The following is a 15,194-nucleotide window of genomic DNA, read 5'->3' as shown; positions in this document are numbered from 1 at the left end:
ATGGAATCAGAAAGGAATACTTGCCAAGTGCTTCTCTTCAAATAAAAGCCCTAAATGATGCCTGCTGTTAATGTAGGATGCCTGGTTTGGGGGTTAAAGGGCAGCAGTGTAGTGTCAGAGAGACATCAGAGCAGTAAATTGCTGCTGTCTAAGTGGGAGAAAACTATGGCCTGGAATTTTTCCAAAGCTGGTTTCCACTAGAACGTTTTCATGTTCTTCAATAGGGTCAGGATTCACCATGCTGTGAATCCAGTTTTTTTTCAAAAAGTCACCAATAAGGGTGCCTATGAATGATTTTGCATTGGAGTCAGCTATGGATGTGGTTTCCCAATCGAGTTTTCGAGAGGCATGCTTGAATTATGTCTTACTGTTGGTGAACACAAGTGTGAGAAGTGGATTTTCAATTGAGACGGATGGTAGTCCACCGCAGAAAATAATGTCACCATTCTTGTTTGGTCCAATAAAGGTTTCAGCAATTTAAATCTGAGCAGCAGGCTTAATTGAACTGCTCTTAGCTGTGAATTGACCAAATGAATTTCATTGTAATCACTTTAAGGCTATTTTCTTCACTGTCCTCAACATATGACTTTCCAAGTGCTACCGTTCTTAAAGTCTAAACAAATGTGCATCCGAGATGCTGCGTAGCCCTGGCATATTCTCAACTGAAGTTCTGTAGACCATCCCTGACTTTTAAAACCAACACAAAACTATGAGATTATAAACCCAGGTTTGGAGAAATTAGTGGATGTACTCAGAAGTCTATCACTCTGAAATATATTTAGAATGTAATTGTAACATCTGTTCCTTTATTGTTTGATATGTGTTTCATATTTTAAGCGAAATGGAAATAAACCATTGTGCCGTCACTGCTGCCCACGAGGCATATTTCTGAACAGAGCATGGCCGTAACAATGACGCTGTAAGCAGTTGCAAATTTAGGCCTCGCACCTTCTTGTCAACAGACTGCAGGAAGCCAACCAACCGTGACCGCATGTTGGGAAATATGTTGGTCAATCGAAGGGCTGTGTGTAAAACACTAACAGCAAGTCTCCACAATAGCGTGAGCGTGAGTCGACGAAGCCATGATCCGGGGTGGGGGCACCCCCACCGCAGAAAGAAGGCAGTGGGGGTGAAAGCTCACATTGTTGGGGAAAAGAGGGGTGGCTGGAGGGGGTGGGGGGGTCGTCAGGGTCCCGGTGAGGGGGGAGAGCCGGGAACAGCTGGGAAGTGCTGCAGCTCCATATGAACAAGCAATAACTGGATTCACTGATCACATAAATGCGAAAAAAGAGACATGCTGCTCAAGAGAGGGGATGCAGTCACCTTGATAATGATTTTATTTGGCATTATATTACATGTGTGATATATAGTAGGAAAAATTCAGTAAGAAATTTCGGTAATCCTGCCTGACGGAGTTTGCCTCCGGCATCTATACAGGCGCAGTTCCCGCTAGGTATACTAGTGCCATCGACTGTATAAAGTGTGTATTGCTCAAGCATGAATAGTCATACCGACCACATGAGTTAATTGATTAAAAAATTGGAACAGAGTCGCAAAAATGTTCAGTGGGGGCAGAAAGTATAATCTGTGAAGCCAAACGTGGTTTTGCACATATTTATATTGTGGCAAATTGAGTTTGCTAGTAATTCAACTTAATGCAGTGTATTATCTTGGTAACATATCTTCTTTTTACATTTTCTCAGAGCTCTTCTCACCTCTTTGTTTCTCAAACTATAAATAAATGGATTTAACATTGGAATGACAATAGTAAACATCACAGCAAACAGCTTGTCTTTTTCCAGTGACACCTCGGATGTTGTTTTCATATAAGCACCAAACTCACTTCCATAGAACATGATGACAGCAGTCAGGTGAGCGGAACAGGTGGAAAATGACTTTTGCCTCCCACTGGTGGAAGACATCTTCATTATATTTGTAATAATTAACACATATGAAATAATTGTTAAAATAAATGGACACAGTCCCATCACTGCTCCTTCTGCAAAAGTTACAATATTAATGAAAAATGTGTCTGAGCAAGAGAGTTTCAGAAGAGCAGTAAAATCACAAAAGAAGTGATTGATTTCATGGGATCCACAAAAGGATAGATTTGATATTAAAACAGCAAGTGGGATGATGTCCAGAAAGCCAAGCATCCAGGAGGCAACAGCCAGCAACACCACTGCTCTCTTGCTCATTATAACTGTATAGCGAAGGGGGTGGCATATGGCAACATACCTGTCCAGAGCCATGACCGAAAGCAAGAAAAACTCTGTGCTTATGAAGGAAGAGCAAACATAGAATTGAAGAATGCAGGCAAAGAAATTAATTGATTTATTGCCTGTTAAACAAATCTCCAACATTTTTGGAATGGTGCTAGATGTGAAACAAATATCTAGAAAGGACAAGTTCATGAGAAAATAGTACATGGGCTTCTGAAGATAAGAATCAGCGCATATTATTGTGATTATGACAAGGTTTCCAAGTAGGGTTGTTAAATACATATGAAAAAACACAATGAAAATTAGAACTTGTAGCTGAGAGTTTTGTGATAACCCCAGGATGGAAAATTCAGTGTAGAAAGATTGATTCAACTTTTCCATATTTACAGAAAAAGGAAGAACGGCTGACAAAGGTTATGCACAAGTGCCTATGAGGCATGATATATGTGTCAATGTTCTGTGCACAAAACGTCCATAGTGTGCCGTACCAGCACTCCACTGCAAGGCAGATCCAAAAGTCATATACAAACGGACGTTGCACCAGAGAAGAGAGTCCACAGCATCCAATTCGTTATGAGTGATTCTTTTATTGAATTTCCAATGAAAAAACAAACTCCTCAGCCAACGCGTTTCGTTCTCTAGGAACTTCGTCAGGGCTGAAACAATCCAAAATACATAATCGAAATTCAGTACCAAAGACAAAAAATATACAAGCACCTAATGTGAAAATTATACTAAACAGAAAAAACACAAGAAGTAAAAACAAATGAAAAACGCCCAGCTCAAAACACCATTGTGTACTCAGACAATTTAAAACATTTAGGGGAAAAATTAATTAGACCGTCATAAACATTACAATACATACATAAAATCTTCATAAAATCACATAGTGACAGTATCTAAATAGTAGAAACACATATATTAATAAAATCACATAATGAAAGATACGTGTTGTCAAAAGTGCATTGTGAATAATACATCCTTTACAACAGTCAAAGGTACAACATGAATATTGTATGTAACTAGACATATTCAATAATACATCAACAGTGATGTCTCAAAGTACTGAAAATACTGACAGATTGCACCACAGTAAACCCCTTTGGGTTTACAGTATCTACAGTTCCATGAAATGTCTTGTAGCTCCATTGTACATAATGACTAAAAATTCAACGAACCATATCCTATCCATACAACTGTAACAACAGAAGAGTTACAATATTAATGAAAAATGTGTCTGAGCAAGAGAGTTTCAGAAGAGCAGTAAAATCACAAAAGAAGTGATTGATTTCATGGGATCCAAAAAAGGATAGATTTGATATTAAAACAGCAAGTGGGATGATGTCCAGAAAGCCAAGCATCCAGGAGGCAACAGCCAGCAACACCACTGCTCTCTTGCTCATTATAACTGTATAGCGAAGGGGGTGGCATATGGCAACATACCTGTCCAGAGCCATGACCGAAAGCAAGAAAAACTCTGTGCTTATGAAGGAAGAGCAAACATAGAATTGAAGAATGCAGGCAAAGAAATTAATTGATTTATTGCCTGTTAAACAAATCTCCAACATTTTCGGAATGGTGCTAGATGTGAAACAAATATCTAGAAAGGACAAGTTCATGAGAAAATAGTACATGGGCTTCTGAAGATAAGAATCAGCGCATATTATTGTGATTATGACAAGGTTTCCGAGCAGGGTTGTTAAATACATATAAAAAAACACAAAGAAAATTAGAACTTGAAGCTGAGAGTTTTGTGATAACCCCAGGATGGAAAATTCATTGTAGAAAGATTGATTCAACTTTTCCATATATACAGAAAAAGGAAGAACGGCTGACAAAGGTTATGCACAAGTGCATATGAGGTATGATATATGTGTCAATGTTCTGTGCACAAAACGTCCAGAGTGTGCCGTACCAGCACTCCACTGCAAGGCAGATCCAAAAGTCATATACAAAGGGATGGTGCACCAGAGAAGAGAGTCCACAGCATCCAATTCGTTATAAGTGATTCTTTTATTGAATTTCCAATTAAAAAACAAACTCCTCAGTCAACGCGTTTCGTTCTCTAGGAACTTCGTCAGGGCTGAAACAATCCAAAATACATAATCAAAATTCAGTAACAAAGACAAAAAATATACAAGCACCTAATGTGAAAATTATACTAAACAGAAAAAACACAAGAAGTAAAAACAAATGAAAAACGCCCAGCTCAAAACACCATTGTGTACTCATACAATTTGAAACATTTAGGGGAAAAATTAATTAGACCGTCATAAACATTACAATACATACATAAAATCTTCATAAAATCACATAGTGACAGTATCTAAATAGTAGAAACACATATATTAATAAAATCACATAATGAAAGATATGTGTTGTCAAAAGTGCATTGTGAATAATACATCCTTTACAACAGTCAAAGGCACGACATGAATATTGTATGTAACTAGACATATTCAATAATACATCAACAGTACAGTGATGTCTCAAAGTACTGAAAATACTGACAGATTGCACCACAGTAAACCCCTTTGGGTTTACAGTATCTACAGTTCCATGAAATGTCTTGTAGCTCCATTGTACATAATGACAAAAAATTCAACGAACCATATCCTATCCATACAACTGTAACAACAGAAGACAAAAGAGAGGCTCATCTTACCTATAGTTTAAGAGGGAAAATTCCCTGTAAGTTAGACCAATATGTGGGAACAGAAGCATTAATTGGCAGGCCACTGAATAAGAGGCAAGTATTTTTCTTAGGCGATATTTGATATGTACTGCAAGCGAGTCTGTAAGTAAATGATAAGGTCATATTATAGGGGGTTAAGGAGGAATCAGTTCATCAGATCAATTATAGCAAAGACGATTGCAAACCGTAGCCAGATATAAGTCCCAGAGTAATGGACAATATTCCTATCAGTATTGGAAGACAGGCGTTCAGTTCTCCAACAAGCACTAGATAATTATATTCGAATCAGATATCCGTGTACACAATATATGGCATGTAGATAAATCTCGCAGGTTAAAGACCATTAATGGAGAATATATATATATATATATATGTCTTGTGCTCTCACCTTATATTTAGGACCGACAAAGAATGTGTATCCCGTCGTATGATAACTTGGGGAATAGTTCTAATGGCGGTCACTCGCTCTAAATCAAACAACAGAGGAAATGGCTATTCAAATTCGATACACCATTATGCTGGTAAAGACAACGTTACTACAAAGTGCATGGTTCCAGAATCTCAAACCGGAACATTGCTGCCAATATTGAAAAAAGAATAAATATAATACCCATTATTGATATTACAATTACATAGATGGCATATCGTCCGATTAGAATTTATAACGGCGGGCCCATTCACGTATTAAATAAAATGGAGGGCATCACACTCGATCTTCGCAGCCCCACCTTAAGGATATATCAACTTGTTTTACATGAGTGGCTTAGTTTTAATATCTAGCACCAATTGTATAGTTTACCACTCATATCTTGCTTAAATCGCATTAATTATCAAAGACATGTGTATACACTAATCAAAGCCCGCTCCCCGTTTGTTGTCTCACTGCAATCTCATGTTTAAATCGCATTAATTATCAAAGGCAAGTTTGTATACTATTCATAGCCCGCTCCCCATTTATCGTCTTACCGCAATCTCCATGTTCGGAAAATTAAGGAATGAACCGAGCCTCCAAAAGTATACTATTTAAATATCCTGGCAGGATGATCATGTCACCGCCCACCTCGAGAGTAAGCTTCCACTCCCAAACAGGTCACGTGATAATATGTGCCTCCACGGGCACCATCTTGTAATGGACAGGGATTGATGTTTAATACGTATTAATGGTGAACATTTTAGGTTTGCAAAACATTGTCCTTGGAAATGGGCGATAGAAATTGAAATCTCCTCAAATCCCCATATTTAAATGTGGATAATATATAAATAACTCAAACTTGTTCACACGAAATAAAGCCTACTTCAGTCCTCATATTCGGATAAGGTATAAACGACCTGTACTTGCTCATTATTTGTGGCAATCCCTCGTTTTGGCATTGGTAGTAAGTTCATACTCATTCACATGAAATAAAGCCTACTTCAGTCCTCATATTCGGATATAGTAAGTATATAAACGACTCGTACTTACTCAGTATTTGTGGCAATCCCTCGTTTTGGGATAGGTAGTGAGTAGTGAGTTACACATACAGACAAAGCAAATGCCAACCTGTTCAAATCCCAAAACGGGTTGTTAACCTTATCTAGATTGATCGTTTGGGCATGTAATTACCATTTGTGTGAAGTTGTGAGCCATTGAGCCAAGATAAAAACATTTGAGGAAAACAAAAAAAGGAAGAAAAAAGGAAAAGAACAGCATAAAAAGAGCAGGGTACATAGGGACTTCCAATTCAACAAAATGAACAGATCTTCTTTAACATCACATATTTACATTAGTTCCTTAAAAAGGAAGACTGAACCAATATCGAATTTACGCCGGGTGTCCTCATATACCTATTTTAAAAATAATCAAATCCATTGCAGCTACTGAAATACTATACATAATCTCCCTAGAGCCCTATGGGAGGGTGCAATTAGTATTCCCTGGTGTTATAGGAAGTGTTGCATCTCATGATCGGTATTATGGCCTAAATTAATGGCCTTAAGACGACAAATCCATCTCGCTTCCTTTTGCCTCAATAGGAGTTCTCTATTTCCACCCCTTTTAGGCACTGGGACATGGTCAATTCCATGGAACCAAAAGTCCAAATCATGTGGATGTTCGGTTGCATAGTGATTTGTTATGGGGTATCTAGTATCTTTAGTTCTTATTGCACGTTTGTGTTCCTGTATTCTAAGTTTCAGTGCACGTACGGTGCTACCAACATATATGATGTCACATCTGCAGCCAAGCACATAGACCACATGTGTGGTATTACAATTCATAAAGAAATCCACATTGTGTTTAATATTTGAATTATAACTGAAACTTGAAATCTTATTTTTCCCCATCGGACAAACATTACATGTCCCACAAGTGAAGAAGCCCTTCGGCCTATCCGGAACCCAAATGGGGGTAGATTTTGGCGTGGTTACATAACTGGTTCAGAGAGTATTTCTTAAAGAAGTACCCCTCCTGTAGGTTACTGAGGGCCTATTTTCAATATGCTCCTTCAACCCTGAGACTTCTTGCAGAAGATGCCAATGTTTGCACAGGATGCTAAAAATAGCACCACTCCGTGTGGTATATTGGGTCACGAATCTAGCCAGTTGACGCCTGTTCACATTCCTGTCCCTATTTATAAGGGTGTCATCTCTATTTAGACTTTTAATTCTGTGTTCAGATCTGTCAAGTGTTTCCTTCTTGTATCCTCTTTTGGTAAATCTGTTGATGGTATCTCTGATGTTTAAATCAAAATTCTCCTCCTCGCTGCAGGCTCGTCTAACTCTGACCATCTCTCCATAAGGGATGTTATTTTTAACTGATGGTGGATGTGCACTTTCGGCATGCAAAACTGAATTGCACGCTGTTTCCTTTCTGTACAGTGTGCTGTTGATTTTACCATCCTTGATGTAAAATTGGATATCAAGGAAACTGATCTTTTCTTTATGGTGCATCATAGTGAATTTGATTTTAAAGCTGTTGTCATTAAGAAAATTTACATATTGTTCCAATTGACTAATGGAACCGGACCAAAGACAAATAACGTCCTCGATATACCTCCCCCAGTACACGATGTTGTTGGTCCCGCCGTTATAAATGCTAATCGGACGATATGCCATCTATGTAATTGTAATATCGATAATGGGTATTATATTTATTCTTTTTTCAATATTGGCAGCAATGTTCCGGTTTGAGATTCTGGAACCATGCACTTTGTAGTAACGTTGTCTTTACCAGCATAATGGTGTATCGAATTTGAATAGCCATTTCCTCTGTTGTTTGATTTAGAGCGAGTGACCGCCATTAGAACTATTCCCCAAGTTATCATACGACGGGAGACACATTCTTTGTCGGTCCTAAATATAAGGTGAGAGCACAAGACATATATATATATATTCTCCATTAATGGTCTTTAACCTGCGAGATTTATCTACATGCCATATATTGTGTACACGGATATCTGATTCGAATATAATTATCTAGTGCTTGTTGGAGAACTGAGCGCCTGTCTTCCAATACTGATAGGAATATTGTCCATTACTCTGGGACTTATATCTGACTACGGTTTGCAATCGTCTTTGCTATAATTGATCTGATGAACTGATTCCTCCTTAACCCCCTATAATATGACCTTATCATTTACTTACAGACTCGCTTGCAGTACATATCAAATATCGCCTAAGAAAAATACTTGCCCCTTATTCAGTGGCCTGCCAATTAATACTTCAGTTCCCACATATTGGTCTAACTTACAGGGAATTTTCCCTCTTATACTATAGGTAAGATGAGCCTCTCTTTTGTCTTCTGTTGTTACAGTTGTATGGATAGGATATGGTTCGTTGAATTTTTAGTCATTATGTACAATGGAGCTACAAGACATTTCATGGAACTGTAGATACTGTAAACCCAAAGGGGTTTACTGTGGTGCAATCTTTCAGTATTTTCAGTACTTTGAGACATCCAATCCAATCCAATCCAAAAATTCTTTATTTCGGTCATATAGACCATAAAAGAGACAATAAAAAAACACACATACATTTAAATACACATCATGTTTAAAAAATTACATGTATAAAATACTCCATCCGGGCGTAGGAATAATTAAGATACTAAAGTTCAAGAGGGTTCAGCAGATCCTTTCTTTTTTCTGATCAACCAAACAGCCATAAGAAATTTTGAGACAGCAAACACGATGTGACCCAGGGTGCTAGTTTTCAAGATCCTGTATGCCTGTGCATACTCTCTAAACCCTAGGTTTTTGCAAAGTGGTGCTATCCAGCGTTTCCTAGGCCTTTGGTAGGCGAGGCACACAAATAAGATATGGAGATCATCTTCCAAGTGGGTTTTACAGCATGGGCAGGATTTGTCGGCCGTACTGGACCACTTGGATGTGAAGGTTTTGGTAGGCAGTGTGCCCAGCCTCCATTGGACAAAGAGTTTTCTGGCCAGGATGGGAAAAATAAAATCCATAAAAGGTTCGAAAATATATGAATTTTTGGATTCTAAAAATCGCAGAGTAAGGGTGCCAGTGTGTTGCGCATTTACCAAGAATGCAAGTGACCTGTCCTTGAAAATTTTTGACAGTGCTTTACGCGAGATTGCTTGACAACCTCGCGCTGGGTCCTCCCAAAGGACACGGAGATTCATCAAAATCAGTTCATTTTTAACAGAGACAAGCCAAGGAATTTTTCCACCACAATTAAGACTCATGACGTGAGTAAGGTCCTCCCTATAATGGCGCAGTTCGTTCGTGGACCAGAGCCTGTGCCAAAACTTCACTGGTCTGGACACAAGCTCCTCTGCAATAGGGGGTAGCCCCAAGTCCATTCTCAAGGGCAGAAGTGGCGTTGCACGCGGAAGGGTCAGTAAACGCCTCAGAAAACTGTTTTCAACTGTGGACAGATCCCTCGCCGCTTTATGCCCCCAGAGTTCACAACCGTAAATGGCCGCTGCCTTGGCCTGGGACTTGTAGGTTTCGAGGGCCGGGCTCACAGGCTTAAAGGACGAAGAGTTGGCCACCTTCAGGATTGCACCAGACAGTTGAGACAGTTTTACCCTTGAGCGTGCTATCTGGTGGTCCCAAGATAAGTGTTCCTGTAATGTTACCCCCAAATATATGAAGGTGGACACCCTCTCGAGACTGGCCGTCCCCAGGGTAGGATTAGGTCTTGTTTTAGTGGGTGGATTAAAAATCATATATTTTGTCTTCTCTGTGTTTATCTCCAACCCGTGCTGAGCACAAAAGAGTCCAAATCCATCCAGGATCCTCTGGATCCCCATGGGGGATTTGGAAAGAAGGAGGGTATCGTCGGCAAACATAATTGCCGGTACCCTCCTTCCTGCCAGGCAGGGCGCATCGTTGTTATTGACATTTTCCAGGTGGGAGATGACATGGTTGATATACAAACAGAACAGGGTTGGTGCCAGGACACAACCCTGCCTCACCCCTCGAGAGACGGGGAACCTTGATGACAATTTGCCATCTTTCCCACACCTGACCTGCGCATAGTTGTTTTCATGCAGCCTGACTAAGATGTTGAGTAGCTGGGGGGGAACTCCCAGCTTTTCCAGCACCACCCAGAGCTTTCTGCGCGGGACTAGGTCAAAGGCTGACCTCAGGTCCACGAAGACCATGTACAGTCTTCCCCCCTCGATGATCACGGTCTTCCAGTAAAGGAGGACGAGGCGGAAGATTTGGTCCATGGTCGACGTGTTCTTCCTGAAGCCAGCCTGCAGAGGACTCAGGATGTCATTGTCCTCTACCCAGTCTTGTAGATGGTTCAGGATAAGACGCGCGAAGAGCTTTTGGGGGACATCTATAAGACTAATTGGCCTATAGTTAGTTGGATTTAGAGGGGAACCTTTCTTGTGGATTGGGACAATTTCGGCCCCTAGCCAGGAGGAAGGAACCGCCATACCTCCTAGTATAGCGTTGAATAAAATGAGAAGGTACGGGGCCCAGATATCGGGGTGGTACTTAAACAAGTCCCCGGGAAGCTTGTCCAAACCCGGTGCTTTCCCCAAGGCCAGACACTCCAACGCTGTCTTCACCTCGCCTAGGGAGAATTCCAGGGGCGTGTCTGGGGGACCGGGAAAATCCGTCGCCAACCCATCAGGCCATAGCGTAGTTGCATGGTATAATGCTCCGAAGTGGGCCTCCCATACAGAGGGGGCAATGTTAGGCTCCACCGCAGGCGCGAGCGCCCCGGTGCCGTTATTTACCAGAGCCCAGAACTTCCTGGAATCTCTGCACTTCAGGGCTTCATACAATTCCTGCCAGTGGTTCCAATCCCACTCAGCCCTAGCACTAGCCATCGCAGACTTATACTCCCTCCTCAGGGTTGTAACCCTCTCCCTATCACTACCTTCTTTAATAGCTGAAAGTAGGTCGGATTTGATTTTCCTACAGGTGGGAGTATACCAAGTCGCAACACGGGTGGCTTTCCTTCTTGCGGGCACCACTGGGTTAAAAACATCAGCAAGGTCCCTGACCAAAGTCTGGTGGATGCCGGAGAGTCTCTCATTATAGTCAGAAGGTCTAGGTTGACTAATTAGAGCATCCACCTCCTGAAGCATGGGGAGTGCTATACCATATAGCTTGTTCATGGCATTTTCGTTATTAACCAACTTCCCCCATTTCACCCGTCGTCTACTTGAGGTCAGGAGTATGTCCCTCTGATCGCCTCCTGCATCGGTGGCTACCAACCCTACAGCGAAGGTTGGGTGCTGAATTTCCAAGAGGAGACAATTATGGTCGCTATCTGTTCTAGATGCCACTTTGAAGTCCTGCACTTTAGGCCATAGGGATATATCAATAAAAATATAATCCAGCCGGGACTCATGCCCCTTTCTGTTAAATGTGCACTTCGATGGAGTATCGGAGGGAGTGCGCCCATTGCATGCCCTCAGTGCAAAGTTCAGAGTAAGGGAGGTGAGCTGTATTGCCAGCGGGGACCACGCTTTAGGGTGGGGCGAGGAGGAGGGTGGGACTCCCCAGTAGTCATCCTCAGCTGTAAATGGTCCCTCCATTAGACCCTCGAGTGGTTCAAAATGGCAATTAAAGTCCCCTCCCACCACTATTTTCAGGTCTGCAGGTAGTTGACCTAAAAAGGATGAGAGTTCGACTAGAGTGGGAGATTCGTTGCCCACGGCAACTGGTCGGGAGTAAACATTTACAATTACCCAAGTCCCTTTACCAGGCCAGTTAAGGCGAAGGCACTGGATGTCCTGGGAGAGAGTATCCATACTCTCCACCAGACACCCAATGTGACTCGCCACCCAGATTGCCAACCCACCCGAGGGTCTCCCCCTGCCATTCCATTTCGCCGGGATTTCGTATATATCGTACCCCCTCATATGATGTGGTTCCCTTGCCCACGTTTCCTGTAGGAGGAGGATGTCGCTCCCCTCGAGTAGGGTCTCCCACTCCGGGGTGCCCACCTTATTCATGATACCCGCCACATTCCATGACAGGATCACTAGCCCTGGGCTTCGGGATTGCAGGGAAGCTTCACTTAATACTAGGCCCTTGGGTTGGAGGAGAGCTTCGCTTAGTGCTGACACGATGTCACAAGTGTGCATTGCCAACCTGCCCAGCCCTGATGAAATAGGCTGCAGGATGGGTGGTACAGCACACTCCTCCTGTTGCAATATAGGGGCAGAGCTTGGGTAGAGTGGTTCCTGTACTTGCTCTTGGAAGCATCCCTCAGAGACCCCCCCCTCATTGTGAAGAGCCTGGCTCTTTACCTCAGCTAGAGGTTGGAACAAGTCCTCACCTCTTGCTTGGATTGCCTGGGGAGATTTCACAGAAAAGTTTGATATCACTCCCCGTAGTGGTCAATCGACATTGTCCAGGCAGGAAAATCTGTTCTGGTGAACAAAGTTAACAAGGGCGGGGATTGGGTTATGCTTGGGTCTGTACCGTGAGCCATCAATTGCGTAGCCCACTCTAGTCCAACTCTGCTCCCTCCCCGTGGGTATATTAGTCACTTGTGGATAGAAATCTGAAAGTGGCACTAATTCTATGTTAGACTTATCTGACCTTACCAGCCAGTTGCAGATGTAGGGAGCAACTAGTGGGCTTTTAAAGCTAATTATGACACAGTCCCCAGCCCTTTTCTTTGGAGTGACTCCGATCCAAGGAATCCTTCTGACCATTAGGACGTCTCCTTTGATATTGGGGGGGAGGGGTCTGTTGGTATTAAGCCAGCTAATTACCTTGTTACGAAGTGAATCCTGCGGCTCTCTGGAACCACCAGTGAGTTCAGGAACACCCACCATTATTGCCGTATAGGGCACTGCCTCCGGGGGCAGGTTAACCACCCTACGCCTGGTGTTGGGACTGGTATTATGACCAGAGGGTACATTTGTATCCCGCCCCACCCTCCTTGGTTCAGCTGCTACTGGTGGCTTAGATCTTCTCGGCGCGGGAATAGGAGGCCTGCGAGTTTGTGAGGGAGGAAGTGAGGGGACATCTTTAGCTATAGTTCCTGTTAGTACCCCAGTCTGGGACTGTGTAGATGTTTCAACAGTGAGATGACCGTTCCCCCCAGATTCTCTAGGAGCGAGCTGCGCGCTTGCACCCAACCCCCCTCCGGAAGAATCACGCCTATGCGCATTTTCTATGGCCGTAAGTCTAGCATCTATAGAGTCTAATTTCATAGATAGTGGTTCCAGCAGGTTCTTAAAGATGACTGTGAGTGAGCTGATTAGAGCGTCTGCAGGGTTGATTGGGGGCCCCCCAAATATAAATGGCCCCAAGCGCCCTTGTTCAGCTGTGACACAAGGTGTATCTGGTTGAACAGACTCAAAACCCAATCCCGTACTATCAAAGGATGCCGACATATCCGTGCTGGCATCCAGTGTTGGAGCACTCGCGTCCAGTTTAGCCCTTTTTGTGCCTGATATCTCTCTAGACCTTTTCCTTTTCGGCGGGTGAGACCTTCGACAACCTAAGGGGTCTGTTGGCAGTAAGGGCTGGCCCTCCTCCGATGACTCGATTGATACCACACAGTTCACATACGGAGTGGTTTCCACTACACCGGAGGGACATAATTGCTGGCTGTCCCTAGATTGGGTTGTCGGGGTCCTGAGTTGTTGAAGCACCGACTCAATTGTCTCATCAATGCTGTCCAGGAGTGAAAGGTGAGTATTATGAAGAATTGTTGGGGTGCTGGCATCATTAGACGGAGAAGCCAGAATTTCCTGGGACAGATTTCCGGTATTCACCTCAAGCAATGACTCTTTCACTGTGGAGTTTTTCCTAGCCCCAGCGCTAGCCTTAGGGAAAAAAATTTCAAGAGTGTTAGCGTGCTGCAGGGCAGACTTACTCCGGGATCCTCTGGAAGCCATGATGGTATCCTAGCAATAGAACAACTCAAGAATACAAGGAGAAGGACCGGCAAGGCCAGGAGTCAGAGAGGTGGCCCGGTCCGGTCTCTTCCGGCCTCTAACGGCCTAGAACGGCCCGCCCTTTGCCCGGGCTTAGCCCGGCGACCGCCCGCGCGCGTCCCGCGTTGCGCGAGACCAGGGCTCCTAAATATGACAAGGGGGCGTGGCACTAGGAGGGGGCGCGGCGCGGGCGGGAAGAGGAACCAGCTGTCGGTGATCTTCAGGAATGCTGGTCCTCGCAGTCCCGCTCGCCGCGCCTCTCGCCTCCTTGCTTTGTCCAAGACCACAGGGAACGGCAAAGACACTGCCCACAGGACACAGCTCCCAGCTACACCAGTAGCGAGCAGGGCAGACTCCAACAGGTCAGTTTCACTCTCGAGCGGCTCCCGCGAAGCGGGGGCCGCGAGAGGTTAAGTGCTCTATCAGGCAGGGGGCGTGGCACTAGGAGGGGGCGCGGCGCGGGCGGGAAGAGGAACCAGCTGTCGGTGATCTTCAGGAATGCTGGTCCTCGCAGTCCCGCTCGCCGCGCCTCTCGCCTCCTTGCTTTGTCCAAGACCACAGGGAACGGCAAAGACACTGCCCACAGGACACAGCTCCCAGCTACACCAGTAGCGAGCAGGGCAGACTCCAACAGGTCAGTTTCACTCTCGAGCGGCACATCACTGTTGATGTATTATTGAATATGTCTAGTTATATACAATATTCATGTCGTGCCTTTAACTGTTGTAAAGGATGTATTATTCACAATGCACTTTTGACAACACGTATCTTTCATTATGTGATTTTATTAATATATGTGTTTCTACTATTTAGATACTGTCACTATGTGATTTTATGAAGATTTTATGTATGTATTGGAATGTTTATGACGGTCTAAATAATTTTGCCCCTAAATGTTTTAAATTGTATGAGT

At 43.3% G+C, this 15,194-nt stretch overlaps 1 protein-coding gene across 1 annotated transcript; it reads right to left on the bottom strand.

The window, feature by feature from the left end:
• Positions 1 to 1,652: 1,652 nt before the first annotated feature.
• LOC144769939 (olfactory receptor 1f45-like) lies at positions 1,653 to 2,603 on the bottom strand. Its single transcript, XM_078654135.1, has one exon. The coding sequence runs from the start codon at positions 2,601 to 2,603 to the stop codon at positions 1,653 to 1,655; it is 951 nt and encodes a 316-aa protein (XP_078510261.1).
• Positions 2,604 to 15,194: the final 12,591 nt, after the last annotated feature.

Source organism: Lissotriton helveticus, chromosome 7 (assembly GCF_964261635.1).
Source record: "Lissotriton helveticus chromosome 7, aLisHel1.1, whole genome shotgun sequence".
NCBI lineage: Eukaryota > Metazoa > Chordata > Amphibia > Caudata > Salamandridae > Lissotriton > Lissotriton helveticus.
This window is presented reverse-complemented; position numbering and strand designations above follow the sequence as displayed.

Bases quoted from the DNA above. Each gene is read 5' to 3' on its own strand.
- LOC144769939 (XM_078654135.1), bottom strand. From the start codon at position 2,603: ATGGAAAAGTTGAATCAATCTTTCTACACTGAATTTTCCATCCTGGGG.